This window comes from Phacochoerus africanus, chromosome 9 (assembly GCF_016906955.1).
Source record: "Phacochoerus africanus isolate WHEZ1 chromosome 9, ROS_Pafr_v1, whole genome shotgun sequence".
Lineage (NCBI taxonomy): Eukaryota > Metazoa > Chordata > Mammalia > Artiodactyla > Suidae > Phacochoerus > Phacochoerus africanus.
Window position 1 is genome coordinate 100656159 of NC_062552.1, and position 21878 is coordinate 100678036.

The 21878-nt window shown below is 44.7% G+C and overlaps 1 protein-coding gene across 2 annotated transcripts; it reads right to left on the reverse strand.

Moving 5' to 3' along the window:
- Positions 1 to 12064: 12064 nt before the first annotated feature.
- PROX2 (prospero homeobox 2) lies at positions 12065 to 21573 on the reverse strand. 2 transcript variants are annotated; one of them, XM_047797116.1, is made up of 5 exons: positions 20281 to 21573; positions 18675 to 18683; positions 15792 to 15890; positions 13764 to 13958; positions 12065 to 12282 (listed from the first exon to the last, which is right to left on the reverse strand). In XM_047797116.1, exons 1-5 carry the CDS (start codon positions 21571 to 21573, stop codon positions 12097 to 12099), a joined length of 1782 nt encoding a protein of 593 aa, XP_047653072.1. In that variant the 3' UTR covers positions 12065 to 12096. The 2 variants fall into 2 exon arrangements, with proteins under 2 accessions (XP_047653072.1, XP_047653073.1); XM_047797117.1 differs by lacking the exons at positions 15792 to 15890; positions 18675 to 18683 and having other exon boundaries at positions 13764 to 13960; positions 20844 to 21573.
- Between the last annotated feature and the right edge of the window lie 305 nt (positions 21574 to 21878).

A 21878-nucleotide genomic window follows, 5' to 3' on the forward strand; every position in this document is an offset into this window, starting at 1 on the left:
CCTGGTAATATACTCCACCACATCAACAGGCCAAAGGGTTTGAAAAGGCACACGATCATATCAATAGTGATAGAAGAAATGGGTTTTTTTTGTTCTTTTTTTTTTTTTTAGGGCCACACCCATGGCATATGGAAGTTCCCAGGCTAGGGATCCAATTGGAGCTACAGCAGTCCCCCTATGCCACAGCCACAGCAACACCAGATCTGAACTGCGTCTGTGACCTACACCACACTTCATGGCAATGCTGGATCCTTAACCCACTGAGCAAGGCAAGGGATTGAACCTGCAACCTCATGGTTCCTAGTCGGATTCGTTTCTGCTGTGCCACAACAGGAACTCCTGTAAGAAATGTTTGACAAAATTGAACACCCATACATAATACCCTTAGTACACTAGGAATAGAAGGGAACTTCCTTAACTTGATTTAAAAAAAAGTCTATGGGAACCCTACAACTAATGTATTTCATCATACTTAATGGTGAGAAACTTGAAGTTTTCCCACTAAGACCAGGAATAAGGCAAGGATGTCCCCCTCACCACTGCTTTTCAACATTGTATGGGATGTCCTAGTTAATGCAATAAGAAGGAAAGTAAATGTGTATAGATTGGGAAGGAAGAATTAAAACTTTGCTCAAAGAAGATGTGGTTGTGTATGTAGAAAATCTAAAAGAATCAACAAACTCCTGAAACTAAGAGTCAACTATAGCAAGGTTGCAGGATATATAAGGTTAATATATAAAAGTCAGTTGCTTTCCTATGTAGTAGCAAACAAGTGGAATTTGAAACAATACTATTTACATCAGCACCCCCCCCCAATGAAATACTTTAGATGTAAATCGAATTAAATGCAGAGATAGTCCATGTTCATGGATGGGAAGACTCGATGTCAAGATGCTGATTTTTGCCAAATTGATCTATAAATTCACTGCAATTCCAATCAAAATCCAGCATTTTTTTTTGTGGATATCAACAAACTGATTCTAAAGTTTATATGGAGAGGTGAAAGACCTGAAATAGCCAACACAATGTTGAAGAACAAAATTGAAGGACTGGTACTACTTACTTGAAGTTGGACTTCAAGACTTACTATGCAACTACAGTAATCAAGACAGTATGGTATTGGTGAAAGAGCAAACAGAAATAAATGGAACAGAATGAAGAGCCCCAAATAGACCCACATGAATATAATCAACTGATTTTGACAAAGGAGCAAAGGTAGTATTTTCAACAAATGGTGCTGGAACAACTGGACATTAACATGCAAATAAGTGAATCTAGACGCAGATTTATACCCTTCACAAAAATTGAAGTGGATAACAGACCTAAATGTAAAACACAAAACTACAAAACTCCTAAAAGAGGACATAAGAGGAAATCTAGATAACTGTGGATTTGGTGATATTTTTTTAGATCACCAAAGGCATAACCCACAAAAGAAAGAATTTAAAAAAGAACTCTTAAGGAGTTCCCACAGTGGCACAATGGCCTTAGAATCTGACTGCAGTGGCTTGGGTTGCTCTGGAGGTACGGGTTCAGCACAGTGTGTTAAAAGATCCATTGTTGCCACAGCTGCAGCTCGAACTCAATCCCTGGCTTGCTGCAGATGTAGCCATAATTTTTTTTTTTTTTTTTTGCTGCTTTTTAGGGCTGCACCCATAGCATATGAAAATTCCAAGGCTAGAGGTCAAATCAGAGCTACAGCTGTTGACCCACACCACAGCCAACAGCAACGGCGGATCCAAGCCATGTCTGCAAACTGCACCAGAACTCAGGGCAACACCTGATCCTTAACCCACTGAGTGAGGCCAGGGATCAAACCCATATCCTCATGGGTTCTAGTCAGATTCTTAACCAGCTGAACCACAACAGAAATTTGCAAAAATTTTTTTAATTAAAAATTTTTTTAATGTTTACAAAGATCTCTTAAAACTCAACAATAAGAAAATAACTGGATCTTAAAATGGGTCAGAGACCTTAACACCTTACCAAAGATATACAGATGATAAGTATATAAAAGATGCTTCGCATCATGTCTTTAGGGAAATGGAAATTAATTAGCTACAACCACACACCTATTAGATTGGCCAAATCCAGAGCATTGACAGCATCAAATGCTGATGAGGATGTGGAGCAAGAGGAACTCTCATTCATTGCTGGTGGAAATGCAAAATCGTACCACCATTTTGGAAGATAATTTGGCAGGTTCTCACAAAAGTAAACATGTTCTTACCATATAATCCAGCAATCATACTCCTTGGTATGTACCCAAAGGAGTTGAAACTATGGGCACACGGTGACCCGCACATGGATGTTTATAGAAGCTCTATTCATAATTGCCAAAATTTGAAAGCAACCAAGATACCCTTCAGTAGATGAAGGGATAAAATAAATTTATGGTACATCCAGAAATGGAATATTATTCAGCACTAAAAAGAACTATCAATCTTGGGATGCTGAAGTCTCCTTAGATCTGATTCTAATATCCTCTCCATCAAAGAATTTATGATAATTGTAATTAATGCAACTACAATTAAATAATACAGTTATACAATTGCATTATTAATAACCATTTCTCTCCATGGTACAATGTAAGGTCTATAATGTCTTGTTTATCACATCACCTAGAATGGTGTAATACCTATATTGAAGAATCAATAAGATGTAACAAATTGTGAGGACATATTTATATAGTTACACTTTTTTAACCAATTTATGCATATTATATTTTTAAAAAATTTAAAAATTTAAAAAAAGAACTATCAAGCCATCAAAAGACATGGAGGAAACTTAAATGCATACTACTAAATGAAAGAAACCAGTCTAAAACATGCTACATATTGTATGAGTCCAACTATATGACATTCTGAGAAAGGCAAAAGTATGGAGACAGTAAAGATTAATGATTGCTAAGAGGTATTGGGAAAGGACGGATTTTAGGGCAATGAAACAGTACTGGTGGTACCTGTCATTATACCCTTGTCCAAATCCATAGGATGTGTGCCACCAAGAGTACTCTAAGAAGACCATGCTCTTGGGATGATGCCGATGTATTAGTATAGACTCATCATTTCTAACGAATGTACCGCTCTAATGGGCATGTTGATAATGGAGAAGCCTGTGCCTGTATGGAGGCAGGAAGTATGTATAGGAACTCTTTATACCTTCTGCCCCATTTTGCTGTGAACCCAAAATGGCTCTAAAAAAATAGTGTGTTTTAGAAATATAAAGAGAGAGCTGGAGGAGGGGGTGGACAGAAAGAGAAAAGAGAATTTCTTTTTTTTCATATGAGGCTTCTGCTTTCACTAGATAGGAATCTGAGTGTGTTGGTAGGGCCCCTACAAGGGCTGAAAATTATTCCCAAAGTTTATCGTCAGGGAAAGGTTTGATAGTGGAGGCCCTAACCCAAGAATTGGTGTGGTTCTAGTTGAATCATTGCTGACATTCCAGAAGCACTCAAACATATGATTACTCTTTTCTTTAATGTATGCATGTTTGGAAGAATGATGAGATATGAAAAGTATTCCATGTGAAGAGTTTGTGCTAAAGCAGTAGTTATCAAACTTTGCATGTAAGAATTGCCTGCGGCTCTATTAACTCTCCCAAAGTTCAGGCTACACCTCAGGCAATTAAATCAGAATCTAGAGGTAGGACTCGGGCATCCGCAGTTTTTAAAGCCCACCAGATAGTTCTATTGTGTAGCCAAGTTTGAGAACCAGTAAGCTAAAGGAGATTTTAAATTTTATTTATCTCCATCTGAAAATAGGTTCATTAATCACAATTTCCAGAGGCCCTGGTCTGTCAGTAATTTTGCAAGTGTGGAAGAATTCAGAGGTTTAGGAAGGCTGTTTGTTAATAACAACTCCGTAAGTGAAAAATAAAGTCTACCTACCCTGAAAGAATTAGTGTAGTTTCCACAGGTGCTTGATAGCCAAGGAACAGCTTAGGCACAGGAAGAATATGGTTTATTGGGAGCAAATGAAGCCAAGACTTAAAATGCCTTTTAATCTAAAACGCATATGTGCCCCTGGGCCTGAAAACAAGCCAAGACCTTCACAGTTGGGGTGAAGGTTCTTAATAATAGATACAAATTAATTGTTGTACAATGTTATTTAAAATTAAAAGTTTAGAGAGGAAATGTGATTTGTAGGGGAGGTTATAAGTAGGAGTATAGTGGGCACTCAGAACAGGTTATTTTCTGTGACTCCTTTCTGACTCCAGAGAGCAGAACTAGCTGATAGTTCTGATTATCTATTCTATTTTGTCTGTTCAGAACAAAACCAGACAAACCCTAACAAAATGAAATTGTGTCCTGGATTTCCCTAGTAACGCAGGGTTAAGGATCCAGCATTGTCACTACCGTGGCTCTGGTTGCTTCTGCGGCATGGGTTTGATCCCTGACCCAGGAACTTCCGCATGCCATGGGTGCAACAACAACAACAAAATGACATTGTGTCCTTACAGAAGCACTCTAATCCATGGTGGTATAGACTTTTATTTGCTTTTTCCTTAGGGCGCATCACTTCTTCAATAGGACCCTTTCTCTCAGAGGTTCTAATTTTGATTCTATGGGTTGCAGGCTTTTTCTTTAACTTTTTATTGTGAAATAATTATAGATTAAAAGAGATTGAAAAAATTTACAGGGAAGTCCTCATGCATCTTTCACCCAGCTTCCCCTATGGTAGCATCTTCTATAGAGTTTTGTATGTATCAGAACCAAGAAATTGTTTCAGATTTTGCCAGTTTTGCAGGCACTCTGTGTGTGTGTGTGTGTGTGTGTGTGTGTGTGTGTGTGTGTGTGTAATTCTATATAGTTTTGTCATGTGTAGCTTTGTGTAACTGCCCCATGGTACAGTACTTCACATGGATTCATGATACAGTACTTCATGTGGGATTTTGAAGAACTGTTGAGAGATATGGAATGATTCACTTTGCTTGTAGTCCCATCTTCAACTTGAGTTCAGGACTTTGTATTGCTGAGAGCTGCCACTTCAAGGGGGTAGGTAGCATAGCTTTTGTAACCTAAACCAGCTTTGGTCTTTTTTTCATAGGATCATCAATACAGATGTATTTCTCAATAACTATGCACTGAGGAGGTAGGTCATTTCATTTAAAGTGAACTGATACATACATATCCCAAAGCATAAAACTTTGCTATTTATCTTCATTTGGGGAAAAATTCACCAATTCTGGCAAAACAGCAATGGACTGAGTGCTAGGAAGTTCTTTTTCAGCCAAATTTTAGAGTATTTGAAATTTGCTCAATAAACAGTACATCTTTCCTAGTTCCTGAAACAGTGAGAAGACTGTCTGCCACCCAGAGAAATGCCCTGATATGTTTGAAGTGAATAGGCATGGTTCTATAATAAAGAAGTGAAAACCATTGCTTAATGGTATATTCTAAACATTGTCAACATATTAAACTCTGCCTCACATTAAGTAATTACTGTCTCTAGAACTTTAAGGATGCATAATCTTATTTACTATTCACGTGGTATGAGGATTTTTATTACCTTTGCATCTAGTTTTTGAAAACCAAGGTATGTAGGAATATAAGTCCAGTGTTAAGATTTCTATTCCAAGGATTTGCTGATAAATCTACAATCTAGCAAAAAGTATTCATATGTGTGTTCTGTTCTAGTACCTACACCCCATTCTCTTCTGTAAACATTCTTATTTCTGACACTTTTTTTGGCAAGAGAAGAGTTCTGGAGGGAGTTCCTGTTGTGGTGCAGAGGAAATGAATCCAACTAGTATCCATGAGGATGCTGGTTCAATCCCTGGCCTCGATCAGTGGGTTAAGGATCCGGCATTGCCATAAGCTGTGGTGTAGGTCGCTGACACAGCTGAGATCCTGCATGGCTGTGGCTGTGGCTGTGGCAGGCAGCTGTAGCTCTGATTTGACCCCTAGCCTGGGAACTTCCATATGCCACAAGTGCAACCCTAAAAGTCAAAAAAAAAAAGTTTCTGGAATTTGTTCTGGTTGGTCCAGAGTCAATAAGCTCAGCCCTGATGAAGTAATGGGATATATGATGAGAAATGAAGTGTCTAAACACCAAGATAGTCATCTTGAACAAAAGCAGCTTTGGGATATTTATAAAGAATACATTCCGCCAGATGTAATTGTGGGTTTTTTGTTAGGGATTTAATAGAGTGAGAATTCAGCAAAGCATCAAATTGATAATCCTATTGTGTCATAAATCTTGATTTGAAATAGCCAGTTTATTTAGAAACAGTAGCCAAAAAAACATTTAGAGTCTTAAATATTCTGAAAAATATTTGCCAGTCCATCATCATGAAATAGCAGAGGAAGAAAATAAACAACTTTAATGACTATCAAATGAAAAGAACCAAAAAAAAAAAAAAAGGTCAGATTATAAGAAATCAAGCTTATTTTTGTAGAAATGTAATCCCGAACATGGATTTTTAAACGTTGAGAGGAAAACCAGGGTGATGTCAATAAACGTTCCTCCAACCCACCCACCCAAGCAAGAAAGCAGTGAGCCAGCCTCTTTAACAAGTGGAACAACTAAAAGGATGTTTTGAATAATTGTACAGAAGTTATTCAGAAATCCTCAAGCCAAAAACAGTGAATATGGATAGAGCCCCCAAAAGCAGTTGCTCACAGATGGCAAGTTGAATGATTTTAGAAATACTAACATCAGTCAACGCTCCGGATTAAAAGGGTGTCGAAATGCAATGTATTGTACTGGCCTATTTAAAAAAATCAGGTTGATGTCTCAGCAACCAGCTAGCAAATGGCAGTAATAGTTGTGTCATGTGTCAGATAAGCAGCACATCAACCTAGGATTGTTAAAAGAGAGTAAACGAAGGGAGTTCCCATCATGGCGCAGCAGAAACAAATCCAACTAGTATCCATGAGGCTGTGGGTTTGATCCCTAAGCTCGCTCAGTGGGTTAAGGATCTGGCACTGCCGCGAGCTGTAGTGTAGGTTGCAGACATGGCTCTGATCCCACATTGCTGGGGCTGTGGTGTAGGCCGGCAGCTATATCTCTTATTTGACCCCTAGCCTGGGAACCTCCATATACCTTGGGTGCGGCCTTAAAAAAAAAAAAAAAGGAAAAGAAAAAGAGTAAATGAGGGATGCATATAGAATTTATAACACAAGTTAAAAAAAAAAAAAGCTTGGTTTTTCTTTACCTCTCACAAAATGTAAACACATCACTTTATGCTATCATCACAAATACCAGTCCATGTTAATGCATGGTTATAGTAAAAACAAAATTCAGAATATGTTCTGTATCAGTAATGTCACACATCAGTGCCATTCATGATTTGGGTAACAGTTTATGACTGCTGAGTAATAGTGTAGCTAACATTTACTGAGCACATACTGTGTGCTGGGAGTGTGCTGAGAATTTCAACAGTATGATTTTACCTAAAACGTAGTATTATGAGGTAGGTACTATTTTACTATCTCTGTTTTATAAATGGGAAATCTGAAGCCAAGGGAGTAAGTAACTTGCCCAGAGCCGTAGCTGACAGGTGCTTGGGCCAGGATAAAGAGTCGCTCCAGAACTCATGCGCCTAACCCCGGTCCTCTACCAGGAAATATTGGTTGAGGGAGAAGTGAAGGTAAAGGGGAGCAAATCAGCTAAGGATAAAATAGGGGAGTGGGAAGGGGAGAGACCGCATTCTCGCCTAAAGCTAACTTGGTTTTGTTTTGTTTTGTTTTGTTTTGTTGTTTTTAGGGCCGCACATGCAGCATATGGAAGTTCCCAGGCTAGGGATCGAATTGAAGCTGCAGCTGCCAGCCTACACCACAGCCACAGCAATGCTGTATCCAGGCCTAGTCTGTGACCTGCACCACAGCTCACACCAATGCCAGATCCTTAACCCACTAAGCAAGGCCAGGGATCAAACCTGTGTCCGCATGGATCCTAGTCGGGTTCGTTACCTCCAAGCCACTGCAGGAACTCCTAATTTCTTGCCTAAGGTACTCAGTGCTTGCTTACTTTCAAAACTTAAAGAGAAGCCGTTATCAAGGAGAGCCACAGAAATCAGTACATATGGGGAGAAAAAGGGTTTTCTGAGGAAGGACTAGGACCTGATGTTTGAAGGGTGCCTCTGGAGAATTCAGAAATGGCAAAACAAGTTTGTGCGTGTGAAGGGGTAAGATTGTGAGAAACAAAATTACCCCAAGAGGATCCTTGGTGTAAAGCAAGGCAGACTCCCCAGTGAGTGGATGGACAGGTAGAGCAGGTGGGGTTGCAGTGGATGGTTCTCTGCTGTTTCCATGGTCTCTGCCCACCCTCAGCCTTTCATCTGATGTTCCCTTCTTCCTCTGGAGCCTAGCATCTGATTTTTTAAAACAATGTGATTGGGCATTCAACTCCTGGCCCTTGGTTATACTGTTGAAGTGTATATAGTCTGAAAGAGTACTTTCTGGTCTATAGGGATTGTCTATTCCCCTGAAAAAATACTCTTTTCATGAATTAATCTTTTTTCATAGGTGAGCACCTAGCACGTATTTTTAAGTAAAGGTAACACGGTCTGCCCCAGGAGTACAGTATGCATTACGGCTCTCAGATAGCTAACCAGAGCTCATTTTCTACAGGTTGTGTTGTATATACTTAAATCAAGAATCCTTTTATACTTTCGTGAGAAGTATTGTATTTGTTGTCACAAGCTCATCCTCTCTGCCGGGGCATCAAGCCCTGAGGCGATTAAGAATTGTAGAGCTGGAGTTCCCATCGTGGCGCAGTGGTTAATGAATCTGACTAGGAGCCATGAGGTTGTGGGTTCGGTCCCTGGCCTTGCTCAATGGGTTAAGGATCCGGCGTTGCCATGAGCTGTGGTGTAGGTTGCAGATGAGGCTTGGATCCCACGTTGCTGTGGCTCTGGCGCAGGCCGATGGCTATGGCTCCGATTCGACCCCTAGCCTGGGAACCTCCATATGCCGTGGGAGTGACCCTAGAAAAGGCGGAAAGACAAAAAAAAAAAAAAAGAATTGTAGAGCACTTCTCAAATGCAAACATATGTCATTTAATCATCAGCCTGACACTCAATTTCATTTTCTTTCCTGGTTTTTCAGTCCTGAGAAATGATCTTATATTATGCGAAATACAAATACCTAATAGAGTTTGTGTAAAAACATCAACGAACTTTTGAAATCTCTCCTTCGTTTTGAATGCATGCCTTATCAAGCTATGTTTGATCTGCTTAACAGAACAAAGGCTCAAAACTATAAAGAGCTAGAATCAAAGGTTATGAACATTTACCCTTTGCTGTACACCAGAAACTAACACAACATTGTCGATCAGTTATTCTCCAATTAAAAAAAAAAGATTATAAACATTTAGAATGTGTAAAACTTCATCCAGGAAACTGGTTACTGGAACTTCAAGAAATCGTGTAAGGATTTTAAAAAGACATATTTTCTAAATTCACATGTAAAATTATGTTTTGAACTCTTTAAATTATTTTTTCTGAGGATTCTACATTTCATCATTGCAAACAAAGACAGGTTTTTGTTTTTTTTTTTTTTAAATCTGTCTTGGGTGCAGAACTTTATTAAAGGGTGCTGTGCTACCTCTGCCGCGTGTGCTCCTTCTCGATGGAAAGGAAATAGTTCAAGTATGCCTTATACATCCTGGAGATAATTTTGACCTCTTCACTGTATGCATCCAATTTGGAGCTGTGTATAGTAAATGCAACCGTGTTTGAAATAAAGGGTCCGAATGACCCTTTGACTGCATGGAATGCCAATTAACTGCCTGCTTTTAATTGATAACTGGACATTCACTCCTCTATCATAAACCACGGTCCAGGCCGTACTATCCATCGAAGAAGGATTAGACAATTATGCAGTGTTTGACGAGACACTGAACACGTCTGTTTGGGAGAAAAGAGTGCCCACATACACCTTGATGGAAAGAACAACCAGACCTTTGGCAATATCATAACCAGCACCATAACCAGCTCAGCTTACACTCCGAATGTGTTCCCATCACACTTGGTAGAAAGAGAAAAATATAATAAAATAGAATTCTGTTGTTGGCAGAGCGTATATATTTATACATTCTTCTGTGTTTAGCTCAGTGGTTAGAGAACGCTTCCTGGAAAGACCTTAGTACACAAATGTTTTCAATTTGAGCTTGTACATTTCATCTAATTGATCTCTGGGACAAGGTTCGCTGCCCTGGAGGTGGCTTGGCTCAGTGTTTAAAACACACACTAATGAATTTCAGGTTTGGGACAGAAAATAGCTGCTCCATTTGGACAATCATGTGAACTTGGAATTGTTTCACATGAATGTCTTAAATAACTATGTAATGTCACTCTGGACGGCGGGTTCCTCTCCTGTCTCCAAACACAGATAACTGATTGCCCTTGCTCAGGATACTCAGTGCTTGCTTACTTTTAAGACTCAGTCTTGGCAGAGCCCTTCATTTCTGTAAAGGGAACATTGTGGGAGAAAATAGGGCAAAGATCATCTGAGTGCAAGTGAATGTGCTGAGGACACTTAATAACTTTAAAACAACCTGAGAAGATTGGTTTGGGCTGAGTATGTTTGTTTTGTTTTTCCTCTTAGCTGTTTGGAATAAGAGAACATTCAAAAGAAAGTCGTCTTTCCTGCCTTTTCATTTGATACATTCAGCAGTAATTTAGGGATTTCACTTCACCTGATCCAGCTGATCTGAAAAGTCAAGGAAGTGGGGTAGTTGAACATGGACATTTGTTGTGTGTAGACGCGAATGGAGAAAGCTGATGAAGTCAGAAACACTCCTTAATCAGAACACGGAGCTTGAGCTCTCTGTGATGCCCACTCGGGCCTGAGCACCTTTGGCAGCACTTTCCAAGACTTGATTCTGACTAGTTGGAAGCTAGATGTCATTACTCAGCTTTGCAGATGTCTGGCTTATGTGCTCAGAGCAATTTGTGTTGGGCCAGTAGCGAAAAAATGTTGATCTCACGCATTCCTTTATCTCTAAAAGACTGACCCCGGCCTGTAATGGCCTTATGGAGCAGAGAATTTCCATTTCTGTGTATGAGGCTGTATTTGTCCTAAGTACACTGTTCTCCGTCTGTGAGGCTGTGCACAGGCTGTGCAAAGCCTCCTGTCTGGGTTTCAGTCTCCTCCTCCCTTGTTTAAGCGGGGTGGGCCAAGTAAGCCCCTAAGGCCCTTTCTAGCTGCCATGGTCTGAAGCTCAGTTTCCTCCGCACATAGGAGGTTGGGGCATTAATTGCATCAGTCAACTGGAGACCATCTGGGTTATCCAGCTGATAAACTCTTCCAGGAGGCAAATGAATGTGCAGCAACACTCAGTCCTGCAGAAAGTTTGTGTTGGCTTCGCTGGAATGGCCAGTGGACACCTGGGTGATGGAGCACTCCTAAGTGCTAGGAGGGGTTGTCAGGAGACAGTGCAGCATCAGTGCTGATTGCCAATCGGGGATGGCAGCCTGTGTGAGAGCATGGGTGGCTGCACGAGGTGGTCCGTGCACAGCCTGGCATCCAAAAAATCGTGGGCTTCTCCACACTCCTGACTGCCCCTGCCAACCCGAATGCCCTCGCCTCCCAGCCTTTGGCGGCTTGTCTCACAGTTCTAAAACTTCTGTATGGTTATTTTTAAAATGAAGATAATACCTACTTTTTAGGGTAAAAAGCTTAAAGGTAATGTATTTGAGTATCTTGCAAATAAATGGAGCTTAATGACTAGACAGCTAAAAACAGCAATGTGTGAAAACCCCAAATAAGATAACCTTATCTGAAAGCAGAAGGGGGAACAAATACCATTTGCTTGGTAACTTTCTCAGGGCTCTTTAGGACGTATCTTTTTCCTTACAACCTCGTCTTAGGGAGGCAGATATTCCTGCAAGTTCCCGGGGTCATGATACCTGGAAACAGTGGAACGGAGATTTATGTCTTCTGGTTCCAAACTGTTGTGTTCCTTTTACATTATTTTATAGATAATGTTAAATCTCTGATAATTCTGGAAAATATATGATCAAAAATGTGCTAGTACCTATTTGAAGAGTTTCTCCTTATGCCCTTTTTTATATGACTACAGCTGTACTGACTGCCATTGAAGACAACCTCTGGAAACTCAGTCCAGTCACTCCTCACTCTGTGGGATCTTAATTCCGAAACAGCTCCTGGGCATAGCTGGAAGATTTGAATATCTCTGGGATGTCACTGTCCAGTTTCGAAATAATTTTATAAATGGGTTTCTTCCAGGAAGGATCTGAGTCTTTGCCTGCAGAGACAGCCCTGAAGAACTCCTGTAACGTCAGGCTGGCAATTTCCAAGAAGCAATCTGGGACCTGCATTCCCAAAGAGACCCACAAGAAAGAAAAGACATGAACCTGTGAAGCACTGGCACCATGCCGACCTCATATCTGATGCTGCTTGTTCTGGAATGGTGGGCTGATGAGAGCATCTCTGCTCTACTGGCCCCTGACTTTTGCAGCCCCAGGAATCCCTTGCTCCCTCATCAAATACAAGCCTAAAACAATGATACCGATGAGACAGCCCCAGGACAAAGCGTATTAGGGACACTCTTTTGTAGGAGTAGCTGATTCCATTGATGGGTGACCTGTTTAGTAAGTGGGAAGCTCTGACTTTGATTGAAATTAAATCTGGGGTTCAAAAGAGGTTTTTAGTATTCTTTTCCTTAGTGCCTCATGTGGAAAGGACCGTCCCCAAGCTTACAACTGTTGCACCTCATTCCAGCATTATTTGGGACTGGATTCACAGGACTTGGAATCATTCCTGCTTCTAAAGCCAACCATGAGGTTGGGGGTGGAGCTCCAGGCTGTGCTCCAGGACCTCACCCGGACCAGCACCGTTAGCAATGGGACATCTTGCAGAAACTCCAGATCCAGCCTGGCCCAGGGCTAGCCACACTGCCCGCCAAAGGACCACCCCCGCATGGAGAGACATAGCAGCACTGCCCCCAGCCCATGCCTTGCCTCCCACGAGCCTCACAAAGGAGGCATGGTCCATTTTCCCCACAGGTGCTAGGCTTAGGTTTCCAAGCACATTCTGATGGAGCATCCGACCAGTAGATGCCAGCAGTTCTTCCCTTTCTTGGAAGCATCAATACACTGCTCTTTGTGATCACAGTCAAGTGAGAAAGGTCTGTAGGGGGTGACCAGACACGCCCGGCATCTGCAGAGCAAGATGCCAGCCTTACAGCGCTGTCAGCACCACACAAGGAAGATTACGCAGTCTCACCAATGGTACGCAGGCCTCTTGCCCACCCTTTACTGATGCTTTACCTCTAAGGTACCACCAGTGTGCCTTCACAGAGATCCCCAACGGACTGGGAAGCTTGAGTATTTTTTATTATTGGCAGAAAGGATTTGAGGTGATTTGCCATGGAAGGCCCACAGATAAAAACTGTTCAATGAAGAATAAAGATAAGAGCTAAATGATGGGAAGAACGGAAACTGTTGTAAAGAAAACCTAGGCCAGGCCTAGGGGCTGCGGCTGAGGGCCTCCCAGCGCCAAGGCAAGAAGGTCGGCAGGCTCTGAAACGCCATCATCATGGAGCGCTACCTAAAATGGCATGACACCTGACCTCCAGCTAAGTTTCTGAACGAAGACGGGCTAGAGGTTCTGTTTGCGGCATCCACCTGTTGCCTAAGAGACATGGAGAGTGTAACCTTTAAAGACGGTAGAGCCTGGCCCCAGGCTGCCCTGGCTGCCAGTGACATGGACAGGGACAGGAGCTTTTCTAAAACTCCAATCACAAAGGGAGGGCACTCGTCAGACTTCCTGGGACCCAAGTACCTGGTCTTACCTCAAAGTCATTTCCCTTGTTGTAGTGCATGTTGAGAGCTCGAAAAAGTTCGGAGTCGCGGAGAACCACCAGCATTTTGGGATTGGTGACACCCTCTGAAATTGCTTGCCGGGCAAATTTCTCCATTTGGATATAATAAAACTCACGGAAGTTGCTGAACCACTTGATCATCTGGGAAGTAATGCAGCGGTTGAACTGTACAAACAACAGGGTCCAGAAAGTCAGGTGTTTGCCAGGAGGTGCTCGGTGTCAGAACTGTCAGCTTCCAGTTCAGCACAGAGGTAAACAAAAGGTACTTCAACCAACACTAAAAAGGGCTTCCTTTAAAAAAGAAGGCACAGGGAGTTCCCGTCGTGGTGCAGTGGTTAAAGAATCCGACTAGGAACCATGAGGTTGCGGGTTCGATCCCTGGCCTTGCTCAGTGGGTTAACGATCCGGCGTTGCCGTGAGCTGTGGTGTAGGTTGCAGACACGGCTCGGATTCCATATTGCTGTGGCTGTTGTGTAGGCCAGTGGCTACAGCTCTGATTCGACCCCTAGCCTGGGAACCTCCATATGCCGCGGGAGCAGCCCAAGAAATAGCAAAAAGACAAAAAAAAAAAAAAGCACAGCTACTTTCTAAGTCTATTCAGTTATAGACAGAAACATCTCAATTAGCCATAATGCCCATTAGAAAATAAATGTTTCTCAGAGTTCCTGTCATGGTGAAGCAGAAATGAATCCAACTAGGAACCATGTGGTTGCGGGTTCGATCCCTGGCCTTACTCAGTGGGTTAAGGATCCAGCTGTGAGCTGTGGTGTAGATTGCAGACAAGGCTTGGATCCTGCGTTGCTGTGGCTGTGGCGTAGGCTGGTGGCTACAGCTCCAATTAGACCCCCAGCCTGGGAACCTCCGTATGCCGTGGGTACGGCCCTAAAAATATACAAAAACACACACACACAAAATCTTTCTTTCTTTCTTTCTGGCTTTTTAGGGCCGAACTCTCGACAGATGGAAGTTTCTAGGCTAGGGGTCTAATTGGAGCTACAGCTGCTGGCCTACACCACAGCCACAGCAATGCCAGATCTGAGCCTCATCTGTGACCTACACCACAGCTCACGGCAACACCAGATCCTTAACCCACTGAGCAAGGCCAGGGATCAAACCCACATCCTCATGGGTCCTAGTCAGGATGGTTAACCACTGAGCCATGAAGGGAACTTCCAGAAGATGAATGTTTCTTATAGCCTAGATTTATAAAGGTTTCTCACTCTCGTCTAAGTGTGACTTTGGGAGGGTCCAGGGATAAGGCTAGTGTGGCCCCAGCTTGTCCTACACCCAGGAAGACTGCATGGCAGCCCCAGAGCCCTCTGCCAGGTAAAGAGCCAGGGGAAGGGGGTAGAGGTGTAGATCAGAGAGCCATTTATCAGCAACTTGGAGTTGCAGCATGAATCAAAATGAGAGCTAGGTGCAGGGGTCAACCAAGCAGCAGGATGTAAGGGAAAGAGCTTAAAAATCACAAAGGAATAATATAGACACCAAGTATTAAGAGCCCCTACCCAACACCTAGGGTGAAAGAGGCCCTCCGAAACTGGAAACAGGCAAGTTCTGGTTCCAACCATCAGAGCTTGAGTTTTCTTATTGTCACCCTTGATCTGTATGCACCTTCCCTCACTTTTGAAGCACAACTGTCTGAATGTAAATTTGACAGTGACAGGGTGCAACTCGATACTCTTTCCTTTTCATAATGTTCCCAGCAAAGACAGACCACTAGGCCAAGTATGCCATTTACTAACGGTTCTCTCTACCCCACCCCAGTCCCTCCCTCCCTCCCCATGTTGATCTCTGGCTCAGAGCTTAAATTCAGGTACCCAACCTTCCCGCCCCTTATTCAGGCAGTTTCTCAGCCCAGACCAGAAGTGCCGCCGATTCCTCCACAGCATGAAGGGGAGCTCAAATGCCCCTGTGCTGACCTAGGCCTTGCCTCACATGAGAAAAACCCGCTGCCCGTGGGAGTTTCGCAGAAGCTGAAACTGCGCTGGACTTTACCTGAACATCAGGGAAATAAGCCTTCAGGAGGTTGGAGCTGGGATAGCGGGTGAAGAAAAACATGAGTTTGGCCTTCTTCAAGTGACCAGGATTGAGGCCCTCCTGGATTTATCCCGGTGTCAAGGAAAACGAATACCAGTTTAGCAAGTAATTTTGTCAAATTATCCAAATAGTAAATTGCCCTGTTCCTCATGGTTTCTATTTTGTTTTTATTTTTTTCTGGCTGAATGGTGTATTTGCTCCATTTTTCTGTCTCTGGCAAGTGTGATCGGATAAGCTTTTCCTTTCCAGATGATGAAGACCACATATGTACAGTAAAGTTGCAGAATTTAAAAGACATTTTGATGTGTAAACGTTCTATTGCATGTGTGATACGGAATGCTGTTTGTTGCACTCTCTGTGTGTGTCCTTTCACAACAGGATGGAAAGATGATACATACAACAAGTCTTATGGACCTCCAGGGCATTATGCTGAGTGAAATAAATCCAATCCCAAAAGGTCAAAAAAAAAATAATAATAAGATGGGAAGAGATGGCAACTCTCTCCCAGATAAACCACCTCAAAACCCCAAGTAGAGATGTACTTCCTCTCTCTGCCTCCTCGCTGTCCTCCTCTGTAAAACGAGAGGAGTCAACTAGATGGTCCCCATTCTGGCTCTCATCTTCGCCTTTGCAGTGGTAACACCAAGAAGCACCCTACCAGACTGAGCACTGGATCACAGCTTGCTTTGGTTCAAGAAGTTGAACTGCTGGGCTGCACCTGCCATCTGTTTGCCTGGCAGAGCTTCCTCATCCTTCCCGTCTCAGCTCTGATGCTCCCTCCTCTGTGAAACCTTTCCTTTGCCAGATCAGGCCTTCCTTACCCTGGGCTACCAATGCTCTTTGCATAAACCTCTTTTGTAACAATGACGTTACTGGAATTTTTATTGCATGTTTGTCTCCCCATTTAGACTGTGAGCTCCTTGAGTGCAAGGAATCTTCTCCTTTCATCTTTGTATTCCAAGTGCCTAGCCCAATGCTAGGAACATAGTAGGTGCTCAATAAATGTTTGTTGGATAAAGGAATGCGTGAGTGATTAAATGGTCAACCTTAATCCACAGAAAAATATGGAAATTCTGTTCCAACACATCCCTCCTTCTGGGAACAGATTCTTTCTCCTCTGACAAGAGCAGGGGGCTGTTGTATGAAAAACTAGCACAGGGTGGGAGGGAAATAAAGATTCTTACATAAGAACACTTAGCATATCCAGGAGCAATCCTAGTGAGAAGCATTATACAGAGTAGGAGCTCAGGCCTAAGAGGTGTAGCTTTAGGACAATTAAGACTTCGCAGTGGGATACATCCGTTGACCTGATTTATTACTGATTACTGTTATAGCTGGCCCGGGCACCCAGGCTGCTGCCCAAGAGGCCCCTGCCCTCTGCCCCCTTGCCCCTACTTCTTATCCTTTTTACAGATTCATAAATGCTGTGAAAAGAATCCTGGCTTGAGAGTCCAGAAATCCAGTTTCAGATCCTGATTCTGCCACCCATTCCCTGTGTGACTGTGGGCAAGCTGCTTACCTTCTCTGGGCTTCATTCCTAAACTATAGAATTGAAGCATGTGCTTGGCAATCAGATGCTGGGTTTGAGTTCTGGCTCTGCTTATGTCTGTTTGACTTTGGGCAAGTTAGTTTGCTTCTCTGTCCCTACCTCTCAGAATGGATGCCTGAGGATTGTGAGATAACATGGGCCCACAAGCCCTTATCTGAAACACTGGGCCAAATGGAGGCCAGATTTCAGAATCCCTGTTATTTGATGTGCATATGGCACGTGTAATATGTTACTTAACCCCTGCAGAAGGGTTGACGGCGGGACTCTCATCCAAGAGTTTAATATTTCCATAGCAAAATCAATGACTAGTTATGCGAAGTGAGATAGTCTATAAATAGCCTATCAGAGCAGGTCAGGTTTTGCAACCAAGAGAGTTCCCATCACATAGATGGGGAAAAAATCATAGAGATTTTCAGAGTGTTTTGAGGGTCAGAATTAGGGCAAAGTGCTGGTAAACACCTGAACTGGAGTTCCCATCGTGGCGCAGTGGTTAACGAGTCCGACTAGGAACCATGAGGTTGCGGGTTCGGTCCCTGCCCTTGCTCAGTGGGTTAACGATCCGGCGTTGCCGTGAGCTGTGGTGTAGGTTGCAGACGCGGCTCGGATCCCGCGTTGCTGTGGCTCTGGCATAGGCCGGTGGCTACAGCTCCGATTCGACCCCTAGCCTGGGAACCTCCATATGCCGCGAGAGTGGCCCAAAGAAATAGCAAAAAGACAAAAAGTAAATAAATAAATAAAAATTTTAAAAAAAACAAAAATAAAAAATAAATAAATAAAATAAACACCTGAACCGCTGGCCGCAGTGCCTGTCGCAGAGAAGGTGTGCAGTAAACGCTGCCCTCAACAGTGTCTCCTTGCCACACCTGCTCTTCACAGGGATGGCCTGTGAATGGTCTTTTACACTTCCAAGCATCTTGCTCTTGGAGTTGCTATCGTAGCTCAGTGATAACGAACCTGACTAGTATCCATGAGGATGTGGGTTCCATCCCTGGCCTCACTCAGTGGGTTAAGGATCTGGTGTTGCCGTGAGCTGTGGTGTAGGCTGGCAGCTGCAGCTCCAATTCAACCCCTAGCGTGGAACTTCCATATGCCTGGGAGTGGCCCTTAAAAAAAAAAAAAAAAGACAAAGCATTTTGCTTTTAGGTTGGCCTTTCATGGCTCAAAGCAAAAAGTTTCTAAGGCTGGAATGAGGAAGTAATTAGGCCAGGATGCTGCCTCAGGGCTCCAAATCATTCCAGAGGTAGCCAAGTACCTGAGCCGGCAGCCAGACCCAGGTAGCCTGGCCCTGCAACTTCCTGGAGCTCTCTGAGCCCAATCCTCCTATCATGAGGCAGGGCCAGGCCACAGGAGGTGGCTGAGGAATGGCAGCACGCCCCTCACAAAGGAAGCAGAGAATCTTTGGGGACTGAGTTCTTGAGGTTCTTCTACCACTGCCTGACATTGACAGGGAGTCTTAACCAGTGGCCTCTCAGAGGCCCATGCATACAGTCTTTCTCACACAGGACTGTCACCTGATAAGAAGATCTATCTATGTTGATATCTCTGTGCCTACTGCCTGGAGAAGAACTGGTGGCTGGTGAGGTGCTTTTAGTGTTGGTAGTGGTGTTGCTCACTGCCTGCCAAGGGAACAACCCAGGGGCGCCCAAGCTTTGGGAATGTTTTCAACACCTATGACCAGCAGGGGGCGCTCATAGCATTTAAGACACAAGAGCTGGCTGGCCCTGGTGTGGCAATGAGCTGTTCCACCCCATCCTGCTGCCCTCATTACAGCTTGCCTGGTAGAGAATGGCTGTTCACACCTAGTGGTGTGACTCCACAGACAAGGAGATTCGATTGAAGGTTGTCTGTGAGAAGCAGCAGCATGAGCTGAGCTCACTAAAAAAGCAACATCCAAATCTGTCCTCAGGAACTTTAGTCCTACAAGATGCTTGTTAGGGAAAAGGGTTCTTTGGTCATATGAATTTGTGGCTGCAGACATTCTCCTCTTAGAGCTTTGCATTGGACTTCAGCATGTTCAAGGCTCTGAGAAGTCCTGCAGTAATGGAACTAACCCAGTGTCTACCCAAGCTACTTTTTCTGCTAATTCAACAACTATTAACATCTTGAGGAAGCGTTACTCTGGGAAAAAACTGTTTAAGAACAGGGTCTGCCTAAGGGTTGCAAAGATGATACAATAAGATTCAGACCCCTGTAGACCAGCCTGAGCTCTGCAGCTTTCCCCATGGGGACCTCCTTTCTCTACTCATACGCGCAGCCCCAGGCTCTGTCCATCACGGCTGCATCTTAGAAGCTAATCCGTAAGCTGAAGTCTTCTCACCCCTTTCAGCTGCCTTGGGTCTAGTTCCTGAAGAAAACCTCCCCCTTTCCACCTGCCCTGGAAGTTTCTGGTCCCTCATATCTTCCCCATGAGTTAAAAAAAGCCAGTGCAGGCCTTTTGCCTATGGAGCCAAGAGCTTTCAAGAGCCAAGCCACAGAGGAGGCCATTCCTTTAATGCGCTCTGCCAAGGCATATGAGCAGCTGACCACCAAATGGTGGGGTTCTTCCTTCCATAGGGTACTTGTTTTGGGGGAGCTCCCTCGGGTTTAAAAACAAACACATCCTTTCAGACCCAAAAGACTAAGTCAGTAGTGGTAGAATCTGATGTGTCAGAGAGGAAGGGAAAGGAACTTTCCAGCATCCATAAATCCCAGAATGTGGACACTGCTTTCTCGGGAAGATAACATATATGAGCCTAGGGATTGAGCGGGCCCGAAAGACTCAGTAAGGAGACCACTGGGGAAGCGAGCTGTTCCCTACGCCAGGTAGCTCTTTGTTCCCACCTCCCCTCATTGTCCTGTCTCGGGCTCCTGTTTCTCTGGGCTGTGACAACGAGAACATCAGTGACTAGTAAAGGATACGTGGGCTGAAGAGAAAGGAAGGGCGTCCATGGCAGCCTGCGGGGCCCCCTGCTCCATTTTCACCGAGGGAATGATGGGAAGTCTTTCCAGACAGGAGGCCATGAAGGGCCAGGGGCACTGCTGCCGGCTCAGAGCCAGCGGTCGCAATGTGGCAGCTCCCCAAGGTCGCAGGGCCGCCTCCGACGAGGGGTGACTCTGGGGAGACGAGTCCTGGGGAAGACTGCTGCTCCAGTGGCCACCGGGTCCCTGGCCCAGGAGCTGGCTGACAGTCTGATCTTCCTGGACGTGGGCAGGCACAGTCAAGGGACAGTTTGCTGGGGGACCCGGATAGGGTTTGGGGAGCATTCTTGGAGAGACGGGGAACCTGGGAGAATCTAGAGCCTTGGCCAGAGGCAAGTTTCCCAGTGGCCCCCCCGCCTGTGGCTGGGCCCTCCTGGGCAAGGCAGCCGGAGAAAGTTGGTCTTTCCAGGCACCTGCCTCGGGAGATGACGGCTCATCTGGCACCAGCCCCTGGAAGCGTCTGCTCAGCTGAGTCAGGGGCCCTGGTGGATCCAGTAGCAGCTTTTGTAATACTGAGTCTACAGCCTGGGATATTGCCCCCATCAATTCTTTCTTCAGAATCACCAGCAAAGGCCGTGCTCCAGAAGGAAGGAACCTGGCTTCCTCAGACACGCTCTGTTTTTCCACCCTGGAGAGGGCCCCGCTGGAACCCTGGAGGTGGTCACTGTCCATAGCCCAGGGCTGAGACCCATAGCCATTCATCTGCTTTACCCTCAGAGGGCCCGTCCCCGTGTCACAGCCTCCTGGGCCCTCCTGGGCCCTCCTGGGCTCAGCAGCCTGAAGGAGGTGCTCTTGCAGGTGTCTTAGCTGTTGCTTCAGCAGGTGAAGCTGTTCTCTCACCCGAGGGCCCCCCTTCCTGCTGCCCCGGTCCCCGGCAGGGCCTGGCCTCAGGGGGCCTTGCTGCGCAGGAAGGCTCTGCTTCCTCTTCCGCTCCCGGGCCTTCTCTGGGCAGCAGGGGCTGTCCCTGGCTGGGGCACTGCCTGGCACCAGAGGGTTAGGGGAGAGGCACATGCCTCGGACAATGGTCTCTACTCTGGCCCTCTTTGCCTGGACGTGCTCATCCCAAAACCAGTCAGGGTCGGCCAGGCTGGAGCTGGGGGCCTGGGTCCAGGGAAAGGGAGAGTGTCTGCCCTGCTCCCCAGGGACCGGGCTCCTTCCATCTTCCATACATGGTTCGGCCCGGTGCGAGCAGGCCTGGGACGGATGAGCAAGCAAGCCGGAGTTTGGATCCATCCCTTGGCTCCACAGAGGCTGTTAGTCAGGGTCACGTGAGAGAATCCCTCCTCCTGAGGTTCTCTGCGGGAGGTGCACCTGGGAGCTGGGGGCTCCTCCTCTTCACTTGGAGGAAGGATTCAGACTCCAGAGTCCCAGGGCTTATTCACCTCCTGGGCAGACTCTGAAATTGGAGACGGGAGAAAACAGTACCTGTGACTTTGAACACACTTTTCAAACTTGTTTGTGCGGAAGGATCCCCTTTGAATCCTGTTAAAATGCAGATTCTGACTCAGCAGGTCTGGGGTGGGGCAGAGAATCTGCCT